The sequence below is a fragment of the Calonectris borealis genome, chromosome 8 (assembly GCF_964195595.1).
Source record: "Calonectris borealis chromosome 8, bCalBor7.hap1.2, whole genome shotgun sequence".
NCBI lineage: Eukaryota > Metazoa > Chordata > Aves > Procellariiformes > Procellariidae > Calonectris > Calonectris borealis.
In genome coordinates this window covers 12,835,692-12,850,386 of record NC_134319.1, presented here as the reverse complement: position 1 = coordinate 12,850,386, position 14,695 = coordinate 12,835,692, and the positions used below count along the sequence as shown (strand labels likewise).

General features: G+C 44.7%; 1 protein-coding gene across 2 annotated transcripts in view; it reads left to right on the top strand.

Annotated features, from left to right (window-relative positions):
• The window catches only part of PTPRF (protein tyrosine phosphatase receptor type F), a 260,445-nt gene that overhangs the window by 50,492 nt on the left and 195,258 nt on the right, over window positions 1–14,695 (top strand). For both annotated transcript variants that reach the window (XM_075155994.1, XM_075155995.1), the window contains exons 2-3: window positions 9,117–9,262; window positions 12,040–12,181. In XM_075155994.1, the coding sequence (XP_075012095.1) occupies window positions 9,117–9,262; window positions 12,040–12,181 (288 nt within the window). The remainder of the gene's footprint in view (window positions 1–9,116; window positions 9,263–12,039; window positions 12,182–14,695) is intronic.

The following is a 14,695-nucleotide window of genomic DNA, read 5'->3' as shown; positions in this document are numbered from 1 at the left end:
TTCTGAAATGTGGGGTTTTTTTTTCATAAGTTTCTCAATGGAGAGCATGTCTGAGCAAGTTGTTATTTTTCAGCCCCCAGCCAAATAAGATGAAGCCTGTTTCTTTCTCTCGTAAGAAAATACTCTATTTTTCACGGTCTTCCTCCTCAGAACTGTGTTGTTCCCATAAGCTCTCTAGAATAATTTAGTTTTGAGCAAAGACCAAACAGGGAAGATTTCAGCCAAGGAGGTGAAAATTTTCGCATTCTCCTGCCTGAAGCTCATGAGTGAATAGAAATGATGATAGCAGTAATTTCCACTCCCAGTGTAGTGGGAACTTGGTTATGAAGTGAGGAGCAAGAATTAGTTTAGAGGATAAGGACTGAATGTGCTCCAGGGATCTGACACTGAGCAGAGAGGCCAGGGAGAGAGAGGCTGGAGTTGTTTGGGCTTGGAGTTATCAAATGACAAATAACCAGCCTGGAGTTGTTACTCCACGCGATGGAGTAAGCAAAGATGGGTGTGATGGGCACCCAGCCATCTGGCACCTCTCCTTTCTGTCACCCAAGACTTGCTCAGGAGGGTCTCTCTCAAGCTGGTATTTCACAGATTTGTCTTTGGAATATGATCACACTTTTTTTCTTTTTCAAACTTTCAATAAAAAAATCTTCAGCTTTGCCTGCTGCTTAGGTCATCAGGGAAAAGACAGGATTTCACTGTGAAAGACGTTTCAGTTCCTTGTATGTATTTGTAGTTTGTTCGAACAACAAACAGTTAACTTCAAGCTTGGCATGTGCATAAATCTTCTGTGGAGACTGGTCATTTTGAATTTAAGAGGGGGAAAAAGAGGACTAGGTTACTGCTTAAATACTGTATGTTCAGTACATCCTTATTTTTTTCTGGTTTTGTTTCTAGGGCTACCCTAAGAGTGCAAACATTCAAAACAGGTTAAAAAAGACTGCTTGGACCATCACCTGTCCCTGTCCCTAGTGGTTGTTACGACTGCCCTTTGGAGGTAACTAGTGATGTGTCCCACAGCAGCCTCCTCCGGACTGTAGAGTTACAGAGATGTTGTTTGGAGGGGAGGTGTGGAGGTAGTCTAGGCCACTTAACATGCATTTTCCGCAGACACCAAGATTTTCATGGATGATCTGTCGCACTTCTGTTAGCTCTCACTGAGATAAGTTTTGGGATTTGCTGTAACAGTTACCAATCAGTATAAAAATATGTATGCCCATGCCCAACTCCTGCTGTCCTGGGGCCAGGACTCAGGATTTTAGGTTTGCTTAATTAGTACTTTCCTCACATTTCAAAACTTTAGGGCATACAAGTGTTTAAAATGGCTTTGTAGAAATACCTTTTCCCAGACTTTGTGAGAATTTGGTTTATATACAGGTATACTTTCGTGACCAGTCTCCCTGGATTTAGATGGTTTCCAGAAATCAGTGTTGCTCAATTAAATGTGCAGAGGAAAAAGATTCATTACAACAATGTAAATTCAAGCTGAACAAAGCAGCAGGTTTTTTAGGTTTTACTGCCAGTGAACATTCGGTTTCCTTTTGTTCTGGTTTTTAATAGTATTGATTTTTTTAAAATGTACAAAAGTAAAGTAAGTCCTTGGTGTACGAGCTGGGGAGTAGGTGTACAGTGAGAGATATAATTGCATTGTATTCTTCAAGGACAAAAGTTTTTTGGCTTCTGTTGTATTTGTCATTTGAAAAATTTACACTATTTTACTAAGATCACAGAGTAAATAACAGAAAATCAAAAGAACAAATCAACTGCCGAAATGCAATACAAGACATCAGCTCAGCACACTGCATAGCAAAACAGTCAATCACACTGCAATCACTAGCAGCCTGAACAGTAAATTAACATTTCACTGGGATAGATGAGAGGTGAATAAACACAGATATACGTAAATACAAACTAAGTAGAAATAGACATGATTATAGATGAGTAAATATGTGAAATCAGCATCAGTTAAGCAAGCACACTTAATAATTGTTTGCTGTTCACGTCAGGACAATGTGCCAAAGACTGCAGACAGCAGCCATCATGTCTTAAAAGGCATTTTCTGGGTTTTGAGCTATTTTCTTTGCGCAGTCCTGGGGCTCCCTTCACCAAGGATGGCAAAATTCAGTACACCTGTGTGTGTTGAATTTCTGTGGTCAGAGCTGTGATATTCCTTCACAGAACCTTGTTGAGGATGGAGCATGTGTATCCACTTCTGTGTGGACAGTGCTAATCTCGGTGGATCCACCGTCTGCAAAGGCCTTTTGGAAATAAAGCCGAGCAAGCAGCAGTAGTAGAGGTCCAGGCCTGCAGCTTAGTGTCCCAGCTGTGACCTCCACATCCCCCTGAGTTCAGGGTTGGCAGGTCCCCTGGTGCCTGTGGTCTGTGTAGGTGGTTGGTGGGCTCCCTAGCCCACAACCAAAGTCCGTGTTGAGCATCTGATGTTGCAAGTTTTGAAGGGGTCTGCTGTCCGGCTGCCTCAGGAGTGGCTTGCCACCAGCCCCTCTCTGCTAAGCCTGTCCTCAGCTGGTGGCTGCTTCGCCACATAGTGCCCACTGGTCTGACCTTGTCCTTCACGCTGAAGCTGTGGTGGGTTCACCTTGGCTGGCTGCCAGATGCCCACCCAGCGGTGGGCTGCAGGGAATTACTTGCTCCACCATGGTGTCTTCATGGGTTGCAGGGGAGTCTCTGCTCGGGCACCTGGAGCTCCTCCTCCCTTCTCTGACCTGAGTGTTCACACTTTACCTCACTCCTCACAGCTGTGAGGCATTTTGCCCCTTCTTAAACCTGTTGTCATGGCAGTGCCTCTGTGGTGAGCATGACTGTGCCCTGCTGCAGGGCCATCGTGGAACTGGCTGTGGATGGGGCAGCCCTGACGTCTCCTCATGGAGACCCCCCTGCAGCTCCCCCACCACCACTACCTTGACACTTATACCCCATACAGAAAGTGGTGGTGTGCGTGTGAAGCAAGAAGCATCCTGGGCCCCCAGAAGTCTCCCTGGTCTGGTCCACACACGTTGGAGTAGGGCAGAGCCTGGCCTCTGGGCTTTGTCAAAAGCAGCAATTGGAATATGTCACTTGGTCAAGCTGCCGTGAGAGTTGAGTCACCCTGTGCCACGGTGTAGGGACGGTGGGGGTCTGCATAAGCAGTTAGCATGGGCTAAACCAAAAGGTGGAACTGGGAAGGGTCCTGAAGTTTCAGCGAAGACTTCAGAGATTGCTGTTTAAGGGCGAAGTTGCACTGCGCAGCTTCAGGTGGCAAGTGCCAGCTTGCAGCTGCCGAGGGAGAGGTGCATCTTCCAGTGCCCCCCCAGCCCCATCTGATCCTCCCCTGAGCCACTGTGCTCCCTATCCTGCTTGGAAAAGAAGAAAAAAAAGCGGCTTTCCGCCAGATTAGGGGACTGAATCTGCTCCACAGAGACTCTGGTGACCCCGGAGCTGCTTGTAGGGGTTTGGGCACCGGTGGCCGGAGTCAGGGAGGGGAAGGCGAGGGGAATGAGGAGCAGAGCAAGGCCCCCTGCCCTCATCAATAGCTGCAAGCAGCCCAAGCGGCTCAGCTGTAACTTGAAACTGCACCCTTAGCATTTCAATCTCTTATATGTTAGGAAAATGCATTTAAAGATTGTCGTCTTTTGGGGTCGCTGAATCTATATCCCTCCTAGGTCGGGGAAACTCAGCCCTCAGTTCATCAAAAGCTTAGTGTTTAAACCACCTGGGCTTACAGATGTTGTCCCCCTCTCCCTCAAGGACGTACTCGTGGATGCGTCCAGAACGTGAAGATGCGGAACCACCACCAGCTCCGCTGGGGACGCTGGTTCGGTGTCTTGGGGTTGAAGAGGTTCCTCCTCTCACTGTTACTTCTTTCTGCATCCCTGCAGCTGTCTGTGCCCTGTTTATAGGTCGGGTTCATCTTTGAGGTGGTCGATCAGAATTGTATTTGAAACGTGGCCTTAGTGCGACCTGTGCACTGAATGACATCATGGGTGGACTCTGTTAACTCCCTCTGTGGAGTTAAATGTTTTAGTGCTTTGTAAGGATACAAGATCATCAAACATTTCTCACTTGGACAAAGCAATGTTTCAAAATGACCCTTGGATCACATATTGCAAAATTCTCTTGTACAGCGAGTGCAGAAGAAAAAGATAAATGTTCAACCTGGATGCCTAGTTTTATCCATCCAAATCTGTCATGTAAATCCAGCAGACACAAATGTATTTTCATGAAACTTCTTTTATTGATTATTAAAATGTTACATGATTTTTTTTTTCCCATTTTTTGCTGAGTCTTTCAGTCCTGAATGTCACTTTGGGTCTGTGCTGACTTTCACTTTTAGTGATTAGTTTCTTACCAAGCATTGGCCAGCCTGTGCAGGTTTCCAAATGCTTATAGACTGTAGGATTTTTATGTCGGTCCACATCTAAAATGAAAGTAAAGGTTGTTATTTGTGTACATAAAACTGTATCTGTTAATTCTGACGAATGTCTTAACAGTTTTCTGGAAAACTCGGGCAGTCGTCTGAGAGCAAAGGCTGCAGCTCCGGCTGGGGGGTCTGCACCATCTACCCAAGCGGTGGCCGATGCTTCCGTCCAGACGGAGCTGCTGAAGGGAGAGGCTGCAGCACAGACCTCTGACTGCAGGCAGTGCCTAGACCTTTCTCCCGGGGCAGGGACAGGCAGCAGACCTGCCTGCAAAAGGTGTGCCCAGGTGGAGGACCTCCTGCAGCAGGTGGCTGAGCTGCAGGAGGTGGTCAGAAGGCTGCATAACATCAGGGAGGCTGAGAAGGAGTTAGATAGCTCATTCCAAGCACAGTCTGCAGTGGACCCACAGGCCACGGCCAAACAGCCAAAAACTCCCCCACGGGCACACAAGAAGGGAGGGGGGCCAATAATGCAGAAGAATGGACAGTTGCAATGGCAAGGACCAGCAGGAGGAAGAGACTTCCCCCGAAGCCTGAGATGCCCTTGCAGAACTGCTTCACTGCAGACTGAAGAGGAATGACCGTCACACCAGGAGAGACGCTGGAGCTGAGTAACGCAGCCCGATCTGCTCCCCGTATAACAACCAGCACAACTAAGAAAAGGTGACGAGTGGTAGTAGTAGGCAACTCTCTTCTGAGAGGTACGGAGGCACCCATTTGCTGACCTGATGCACTCTCTAGAGTGGTGTGCTGCTTACTGGGGGGTTGTATCAGGGATGTCACCCTGAGACTACCAATGCCTCTTACAGTCCACGGACTATTATCTGCTGCTGTTGTTTCATGTGGGCACCAGCGAAACAGCCAGGAGCAGTCTAAGGAGTATCAAGAGGGATTACAGAGCCCTGGGAGCGGCAATAAGGGAGCGCAGGTAGTTTTTTCATCAGTCCTCCTGGTAAAAGGGAAGGGATTTGAAAGGGCCAGTCGAATCTGGCGAATCAATAAATGGTTACAGGACTGGTGCCATAGCCAGGGGTTCGGCTACTTAGACCATGGGCCTCATCTTGAGAAACCTGGTCTACTAGAGGCTGATGGGGTCCATCTGTCAGAGAAGGGGAAGAGCATCTTCAGTCACAGACTTGCCAAGCTGGTGAAAAGGGCTTTAAACGAAAGTTGCCAGGGGAGGGGAACCTCAATCCATCCCACTCCTACCAGTTTGATGCCACTGTCAACAATAGATGCCCAGAGCCTGGAGAAGGATCACAGGTCAGCTGGAGAGCACCTAAAAAGCAGCACAAAGGAATTCCAGCCACTCCAGCCAGTAAGACAGCTTCATCGGGGGCCCAGCTTAAATAACTGTGCAAATGCACGTAGCACATAATAAACAGGAGGAGTTAGAGACATGCGCACGCCTGCAGGGCTATGATCTTACTGGCATCACGGAGACGTGGTGGGATGGCTCCTGTGACTGGAGTGTTGGAACGGAAGGATACGGGCTCTTTAGGAAGGACAGGCAGGGGAGACGAGGAGGGGGTGTTGCCCTCTATGTCAATGACCAGCTGGAGTGCATGGAGCTCTGCCTGGGGCTGGATGACAAGCTGACCAAGAGCTTATGGGTCAGGATTAAAGGGAGGGCAGGGACAGGTGACATTATAGTGGGGATCTGCTACAGGCCACCTGACTAGGAAGACCGAGCAGATGAGGCCCTCTGTAGACAGATAGGAGCAGCCTCACATTCACAAGCCCTGGTCCTCATGGGGGACTTCAACCACCCCGATACCTGTTGGAGGGACAACACAGCAGGGCATAAGCAATCCGGGAGGTTCCTGGAATGTGTTGATGATTATTTCCTTCTCCAAGTGATAGAGGAGCCAACAAGGAGAGGTGCTATGCTGGACCTTGTTCTCACCGACAGAGAGACTGGTGAGGAATGTGAAGCTCAAGGGAAGGGCAGCCTTGGCTGCGGTGACCATGAAATGGTGGAGTTCAAGATCCTTAGGGCACCGAGGAGGGCGCACAGCAAGCTCACTACCCTGGCCTTCAGGAGAGCAGACTTTGGCCTCATCAGGGATCTGCTTGGTAGAGTGCCATGGGATAAAGCCCTGGGGGGAAGAGGGGCCCAAGAAAGCTGGTTAATATTCAAGGATCACCTCCTCCAAGCTCAGGAGCGATGCATCCTAACAAAGAGGAAGTCAGATAGAAATGCCAGGAGGCCTGCATGGATGAACAAGGAACTCCTGGACAAACTCAAACACAAAAAGGAAGCCTACAGAGGGTGGAAGCAAGGACAGGTAGCCTGGGAGGAATACAAAGAAATTGTCCAAGCAGCCAGGGATGAGGTTAGGAAAGCTAAAGCCCTGATATAATTCAATTTGGCTAGGGATGTCAAGGGCAACAAGAAAAGCTTCTATGGGTATGTCAGTGATAAAAGGAAGACTAGGGAAAATGCAGGTCCTCTCTGGAGGGAAATGGGAGACCTGATTACCCGGGATATGGAGAAGGCAGAGGTATTCAGTGACTTTTTTGCCTTAATCTTCACCAGCAAGTGCTTGAGCCTCACCACCCAAGCCGCAGAAGGCAAAGGCGGAGACTGTGAGAATGAAGAGCCACCCACTTTAGGAGAAGATCAGGTTCGAGACCACCTAAGGAACCTGAAGGTGCACAGGTCCATGGGACCTGATGAGATCCATCCACGGGTCCTGAAGGAACTGGTGGAGGAAGTTGCTAAGCCACTATCCATCATATTTGAGAAGTCATGGCAGTCCAGTGAAGTTCACGCTGACTGGAAAAGGGGAAACATAACACCTATTTTTAAAAAGGGAAAAAAGGAAGAGCCGGGGAACTACAGGCCAGTCAGTCTCACCTCTGTGCCTGGGAACATCATGGAACAGATCCTCCTGGAAGCTATGCTAAGGTACATGGAGGACAAGGAGGTGATTTGAGACAGCAAACATAGCCTCACTAAGGGCAAAATTTGGTGGCTTTCTACAACGGGGTTACAGCATTGGTGGATAAGGGAAGAACAACTGATGTCATCTACCTGGACTTGTGCAAAGCATTTGACACTGTCCCACACGACATCCTTGTCTCTGAATTGGAGAGACATGGACTTGACGGATGGACCACTCAGTGGATAAGGAATTGGCTGAATGGTTGCACTCGGAGAGTTGCGGTCAACAGCTCAATGTCCAAGTGGAGACCAGTAACGAGTGGCGTTCCTCAGGGGTCAGTATTGGGACCAGCGCTGTTTAACATCTTCATCAGCAACATGGACAGTGGGATTGAGTGCACCCTCAGCACGTTTTGCCAGTGACACCAAGCTATGTGGTGCGGTTGACATGCTGGAGGGAAGGGATGTCATCGAGAGGGATCTTGACAGGCTTGAGAGGTGGGCCTGTGTGAACCTCATGAAGTTCAACAAGGCCAAGTGCAAGGTCCTGCATGTGAATTGGGGCAATCCCAAGCACAAATACAGGTTGAGCAGAGAATGGGTTGAGAGCAGCCCTGAGGAGAAGGACGTGGGGGTGTTTGTTGATGAGAAGCTCAACATAAGCCAGCAACGTGCACTTGCAGCCCAGAAAGCCAACTGTATCCTGGGCTGCATCAAAAGAAGTGTGACCAGCAGGTTAAAGGGAGGTGATTCTATTGGATCTGATCTAGTGAAGATGTCCCTCCCCATGGCAGGGGGGTTGGACTAGATGACCTTTAAAGGTCCCTTCCAATCCAAAAGATTCTATGATTCTCCCCCTCTACTCCGCTTTCGTGAGACACCCCACCTGGAGTACTGCGTTCAGCTCTGGAGCCTCCAATATAAGAAGGACATGGACCTGTTGGAGCGAGTCCAGAGGAGGGCCACAAAGATGATCAGAGGGCTGGAGCACCTCTCCTATGAAGACAGGCTGAGACAGTGGAGTGGTTCAGCCTGGAGAAAAGAAGGATCTGGGGAGACCTTATAGCAGCCTTCCAGTACCTGAAGAGGGCCTGCAAGAAGACTGGAGAGGGACTTTTTACAAGGGCATGTAGTGATAGGACAAGGGGTAATGGCTTCAAGCTGAAAGAAGGTAGATTTAGATTAGATATAAGGAAGAAATTCTTTATGATGAGGGTGGTGAGGCACTGGAACAGGTTGCCCAGAGAAGTTGTGGATGCCCCATCCCTGGAAGTATTCAAGGCCGAGTTGGATGGGGCTTTGAGCAACCTGGTCTAGTGGAAGGTGTCCCTGCCTACGGCGGGGGGTTTGGAACTAAATGATCTTTAAAGTCCCTTCCAACCCAAACCATTCTATGATTCTATGAAAACTAATGTCAACGTATGGTACATTTTGTAGGTTTGGTGTGTCAGCTGTTCTGTAATTTCCAGTGCTATGACCATGTTATAAACTGCAAAAATCCATTTATTAAAAAAATAAACCGTAAAAATGGTTCCAAATTGTCATATACCTGAATGAATGCCCAGGGGGCCGGGGGAGCCCTCTATTGCCCTCATTTACAGGCAAGCCAGATGGACTTTATTCATTTCAGGAAAAAAAGGTACTCAAGCAGAAACTGTGCTTGTCATGTTGCAGTCTGCGCTGAATTTGTGTGGCCAAGGCCATTCAACCTGGATTTGTAGTAGGAGCACCAATTATCTTATAATTTAGATTAACATGACACATTCCTTGCTTATCTGATGTTATGTCCTCATGGGGGTGATTTGGTTATTTTTCCAGGCAAGCCAACGTTTATGAAAGCTCCTGAAGATCAGATTGGGATTTCTGGAGGAGTGGCCTCTTTTGTGTGTCAGGCAACAGGAGAGCCCAAACCTCGTATCACATGGATGAAGAAGGGGAAGAAAGTCAGTTCTCAGCGGTTTGAGGTAATTGCAAAAAAAACCAACCAAACAAAAAAATTTCGGTAATCTAATCAGTCTAATGCTTGCGGGTCTTAGTTACACAATAATCATCACTGCAACCCGGGTATCACTGCATCGCTACGATACAGAGTCTAGAGCTTTAGAGTAAAGTAAGTTTCCTTCCCTCCAGCAATGCAATCTGTAGAGCAGGTGTCGTCCTTTGAGCATGCTGCTGGAAGCACACACATAGGACACCCTTCTTCAGATAGGAGACTGGGGCTTACACGGAATTGGATGGCAGATAAGAATGGGATCTAGCAGGAATTTCTGTTTTCATTCTGCAAATTGAAAAGGCACCTCCTTGGCCTGCCATCCCCAGGGAGATTCAAAAGTGGGATGCCAAAACACTATTGGAAGGCTTTCTAAGTGATGGCTACTGCCATCCCTCCCACAAAGGCACTTGGAAGGGGAATGGTGAAGTCATCCTGAAGGGTGAATTGACTTCCCTGTGAACTAAAGTCTGAGAGAAAGGAAGAGGGAAGAGCAGGTATCAGAAATACTTTGGAAAAAGGGTCCAATTTGGTTCATATTTTAAATAGCAAATATATTTTCACTGACTTTCTCCACCTTTTTCTCCACTTTTCTTTTTTGGAGTTGGGCTCTTTTCTCTAAAACTGCCCTTGGAAGTGTGACCCTTCGAGCATTCTGCTGCCTTTCCTCTAATCCCCTGTCTTTGATGTTTTTTTCTTTTCTGACTGGAGCACAAGATGACTTTGCTGCCCAGAATGGATTGACTCAAGTCACCAATTTTAATCATGATTTTGTATGTGAGCAGAAAGCCTTGATTAAAGTAATCAATTTTAATCTTGTTTTACATTGTTATTTTTCCCTAATAAAGGTTAAGTTTTGTTGTATAGTAACCATTCAAACATTCTAATTTGTAAGTAGATATAACCTTTATAGTGAATTTGGTACTTATTGTGGCTGACCAGAGAGCTATGCCATATTATATGCATTTATACAAGCAATTTCATACCTTTATTCATGTCAGTTTTGATACATAGTTGAGGCATTTTTATTGTGTTAGGAGACAGTGAATAATATCTTTCTTTTTTTGCTAGATAACTATAAATTTTACCTCATTACTAAGCTAGTCTTTATTTGGAGGAAAATTGGAATTCAGTTTAAATGAAAAAATTAATAAACAAATCTGATGTACACATGCTGAATTATTACACAAAAGAGCTGTCCATCGTCGGTAAATGAACAGCATTTCTGGTCAGTGTCTGTCAGGTCCTTATTAGTCGTAGCTCCCTTCTTCTCACATAGAGAGTTTGTTCAAATGATAGTAAGGGCAAAAGAGCTTTTGTGCTGTTTCATCTCTTAGCTTTTTAGTCCTTAGCTTTTTAGTCCTTATCACTGAAGTGAATTAATCTCTGCATCTGACTTTGTCTTGTTTTAAAATTTGTCAGTAGCCCTATCCTGTGTAAAGGTTACAGAAAATTTAGCATTTTGTCAGTTTTGTATTTAATTTAAAATTGAGTATTCAAAAAAAAAAATTTAATTACTTAAAATGTACTGTGGTGATGTTCACATTTCTCTGTCCTGTCTGCTGCTACTTGACCCCAAATTAGGGGTTTTTGCAAGCTGGTTCTATTACTTGGAACAGAAGGGCTATTCCTTCCAGCATGAGGAATAACAGATTTTTGGTGGTCTTTGTTACCTTTTGATTTCTTCCTATTTCTCCTGTCACTGCAGGGTCTTGTGGTGCATGTTATTTTTCTCCTTCCTGTTTTCACTCGTTTGGTCTTTATGCTATGAGAAACACTCCTAAAGAGGGCTCTTGAAAATAGGGTAAAGGTTTTGCACGGGGATAATGCAGGTCCTAGGCTGACGTATATGTGTCTGGAAGGAAGTATAGCTTAGTCTCTTCATCTCCCCTTGCAGTTCCCAAGTGACAGGAGGGGGGCTTGTGCCTTTCCCTGCTGCTGTCACCCTCTGCAGTAGAGTTAATATTTCCAACTTTTGCTGTGCTCAGTAACAGGAGAAGGGTAAGTTTGACATTAACAGTGGCCTACGGCTGTGCCTTCACAGCCTTGCCATTGAGGAATAGCTTATACTGATCCAGCTGCAAACTAACACATACCTCTTTCTTCCCTGTAGAAGTTAGAGTAATACATGTTCCAGCTTAGCAGGATGGATGGAAAGGCAATGATTTATTAAGGACTTAATTTATTATGCTGCGGAAGGAATTGTAATTACATCATTGTTGATTATGCCAGAGTTGCAAAGTACACGCTGCTTAAGGACATTAAAACCCCTCACTTTCTGCTGGAGTTAGCATGCGCCGTAGGTGCTCAAGGTTTTATTCTAGTTTTGTTACTATTTTCCTGGTAATCCCACAGGAGTATATCATTCTGCTCTTCCATCAAGGTGAAAGTTGGCACTAAATTGCTATCAGTGTGATTAGTAAAACCATTAGTGCAAATATGGCTCAGATGTTTTAAATCATCAGATCCACATCTTTATTACCAGGCTGATAATTCGTCAACCTTAATTGATTCATAAAGAACCTCATTGGATCTTCATTTGTTCTGGCCTCCTCAGAGGACAAATATGTTCTTGACTCGGAAATTTTTGCATTTCTGGACTTGGAACTCTTGACTAATTGCATAGTATTTTACAGCTTACAGGGCTTGTTTTGTTTTGATTTTTTATTTTTAGCCCCTGGATTGTTTTGACTTTCAGTTTTTGTTGCAGAAGATTATCAGTAAAGAAGTGCTTTCTTTTCATTGTTAAAGGTTATTGAGTTTGATGATGGATCAGGATCAGTTCTGCGGATACAGCCCCTGCGTGTTCATCGAGATGAAGCTATCTATGAGTGCACAGCAACCAATAGTGTTGGGGAGATAAACACGAGTGCCAAATTAACAGTGTTAGAAGGTAAGTGGGAAATTTTTTCCTGCCTTAGGTGGCAGAACACATGGCTATGGCTTTGGCTTTGGTAGCTACATGCTGGTGTGGTGCTTTTAAATGACATGGTGATATTCCAGCTTGGTTTGGAAAAGCTGTGTTCTTCCTGTATCATTTGCTATAATTTCTCCTAGTGATAGAACCTAATATTTTTGAGACAATCATGAAAGGATTGCAGATTCTGAACTTTCTTTAAAGTGTTTTAGTTGTATTGTCTGATTGAGATATGTCATTTCTAACTTTGAGGGCTAGCTAAAGAGACATTTGTGTACTTTTTTCATCTGTTTTCATCTTCAGGATATCTAAGAATTGTATCTGACAGTCAGAAACTTAATCTATGTTGCTGTACCTTCTGGATTAAATCGGCACAGTTCTTGAATAGATTTTCAGGTTACTCTTCAGATTTTGAGATTGATGTGGAATTTAGCTGGGTTTACTTTTAACTGTAGTCACAACTTGCTATTCTGTTTCTCCTGTTAAAGAATAGATTTTGATTCTTGTCTGCTATTTAAGCCGGTTTTATTTTGCTTGTTGTGTTGTTTCTTTTAAATGGAATGTTTTGTGGAAGAACAGTGTATTAGATATAAAAAGGCTTATGATCAGTTGATGATTTTTTTTATATTAGATTGTCAGGATTGTTATCTGCTTTTAAGGAAATGTGGGGTTTTTTCAGCATATCAATGTGTTGTAGTATTTGTTTATATATAGGATTTTGTAAATGTACTGAGATGTTACAAAATATGGGGCATTTGGCTGAATGGATTATTTTTATTTTACTTGCATTTACTAAGACAAGCAGGAAAAGGCTTAGGCGAATTTCTTGGTGTGTATGGATTGATGTAGAAACTTTTGAGTAACGAAAAAACTAGACTGGAAAGCGTCTACTGTTGTATGTTTTTGAACCAGCGGAGATTGGTTATCCCAATGGTGAGTGTGCCAGCCATACATGACAAGTTATCTATTGTCGCTTGTTCTCCCATCCCCATTTATAGCACAGAGGTAATCGTATTTTCCTCTCTGCTCTGTGACAAAGAATACATTAAACAACTGTAATATGCTCAGACACTGTGGTGATGGGAATCATGGAAATCATTCAATTCTTGATGTGATTGCGTATCTTGTTTCTGGAGGTGGGGCATCTTAAAGGATCAGCTTGCTCTTCAGTATTTGTATTATTAAGAATAGGATAATAGGAGCTATAAACTTGAAAATTATTGGGGGGGGGGGGAATCAGATCCTTTTTGTTATTTCTTGCCTTTGCAACCATGTATGTGAGTGCATAAAGCTCAGTGGAGCGCTTTCAGCAGTTTACTTGCAGATCTGCATTTAAATGGTTCTTGCAACTGGATTTTTGTGATACTAGGTACTTGAATACCCAACTGTTCCAAGCACATTCCTGTTTCCTTTGGCTGCAGTTGCCTTTATGTATCTTAGATATGTATGCACATGCACACACATGCTAATAATTTATTTGCTCTGTGTTAAATGTTCAAAGGCCCACAGAGACATGCATTGCATAAAGGAGCATAACAGTATTTCTCAGCTCCATGGTGCTCCCGCTGATTTCCTGATGAGGTGAAACTTGCAGACCACCACATAAATAGGGAATGTTAGGAAACACCAGAGACAGGAAAAGACATACGTGCGCTCTATTTAAGTGCCACAGAAGCAAATGTCGCTACCAGTTAGGCACAGAGACTGGTTTTCTGTTTGGAAACTTCCTTTAATGGAGAGTAATGCTAGTTTAAGATGATCCCGTAAGGTCAAAAACGATGTGCAGGCTGGGGGGCTGTGTTTTCCTCTCTGACTGAAGAGCATTGACCCCTTGCTGGGCACTCTCGTAATGGACAAAACTAAGGAACATTTGCTGTGTAACAGTTTGTATGTGCTCATACATGTAGAGTTGTGAGCTTGATTACAGAGGATAAAGAGCTACATGTGCCTCGTATGTTGGCTTAATTGACGAAGATGAGTTCTGTTACGATGTATCTGTATTTAAGAAAAAACGGTTTATATTTCTCTTTTCTGAGATGTTCTATGGACAGGTCTGTATTTTTTTTTCAGTCATGCTACCTTATTGTTCTGTGTTAATCTGCCTTAGATTATGCTGTTTCTGCATTTTGGGAGTGTGAATTTTTTTATTATTAACATTCCTTTGTTTGCTTACATGTTGGCAAAGTGGGTATTGCAACTCAGTGCCCTGGCTGTGGGTGTGTTTAGTCTCAATGGCCTCCAAGAAATAGTGGTAAATGCCCCACCTCTCTGTTATGCCATCGCTTTCCTAACATGAATTTTGTAGAGGTATTTGAAAATGACACATTTCATGTGGAACCCTTGATACCTTCAAGACCGTCAACTAGGACTGGATTTTCCCTCTGCTTCTGGGGTTAAAATAATTTCTGTAATTGCTCTCAGGTGGCAGTTTGAACGATGCAGACATTCTGTACTTCCTTTCAAGAATTTAACTAATGCAGTGGTCCCTGG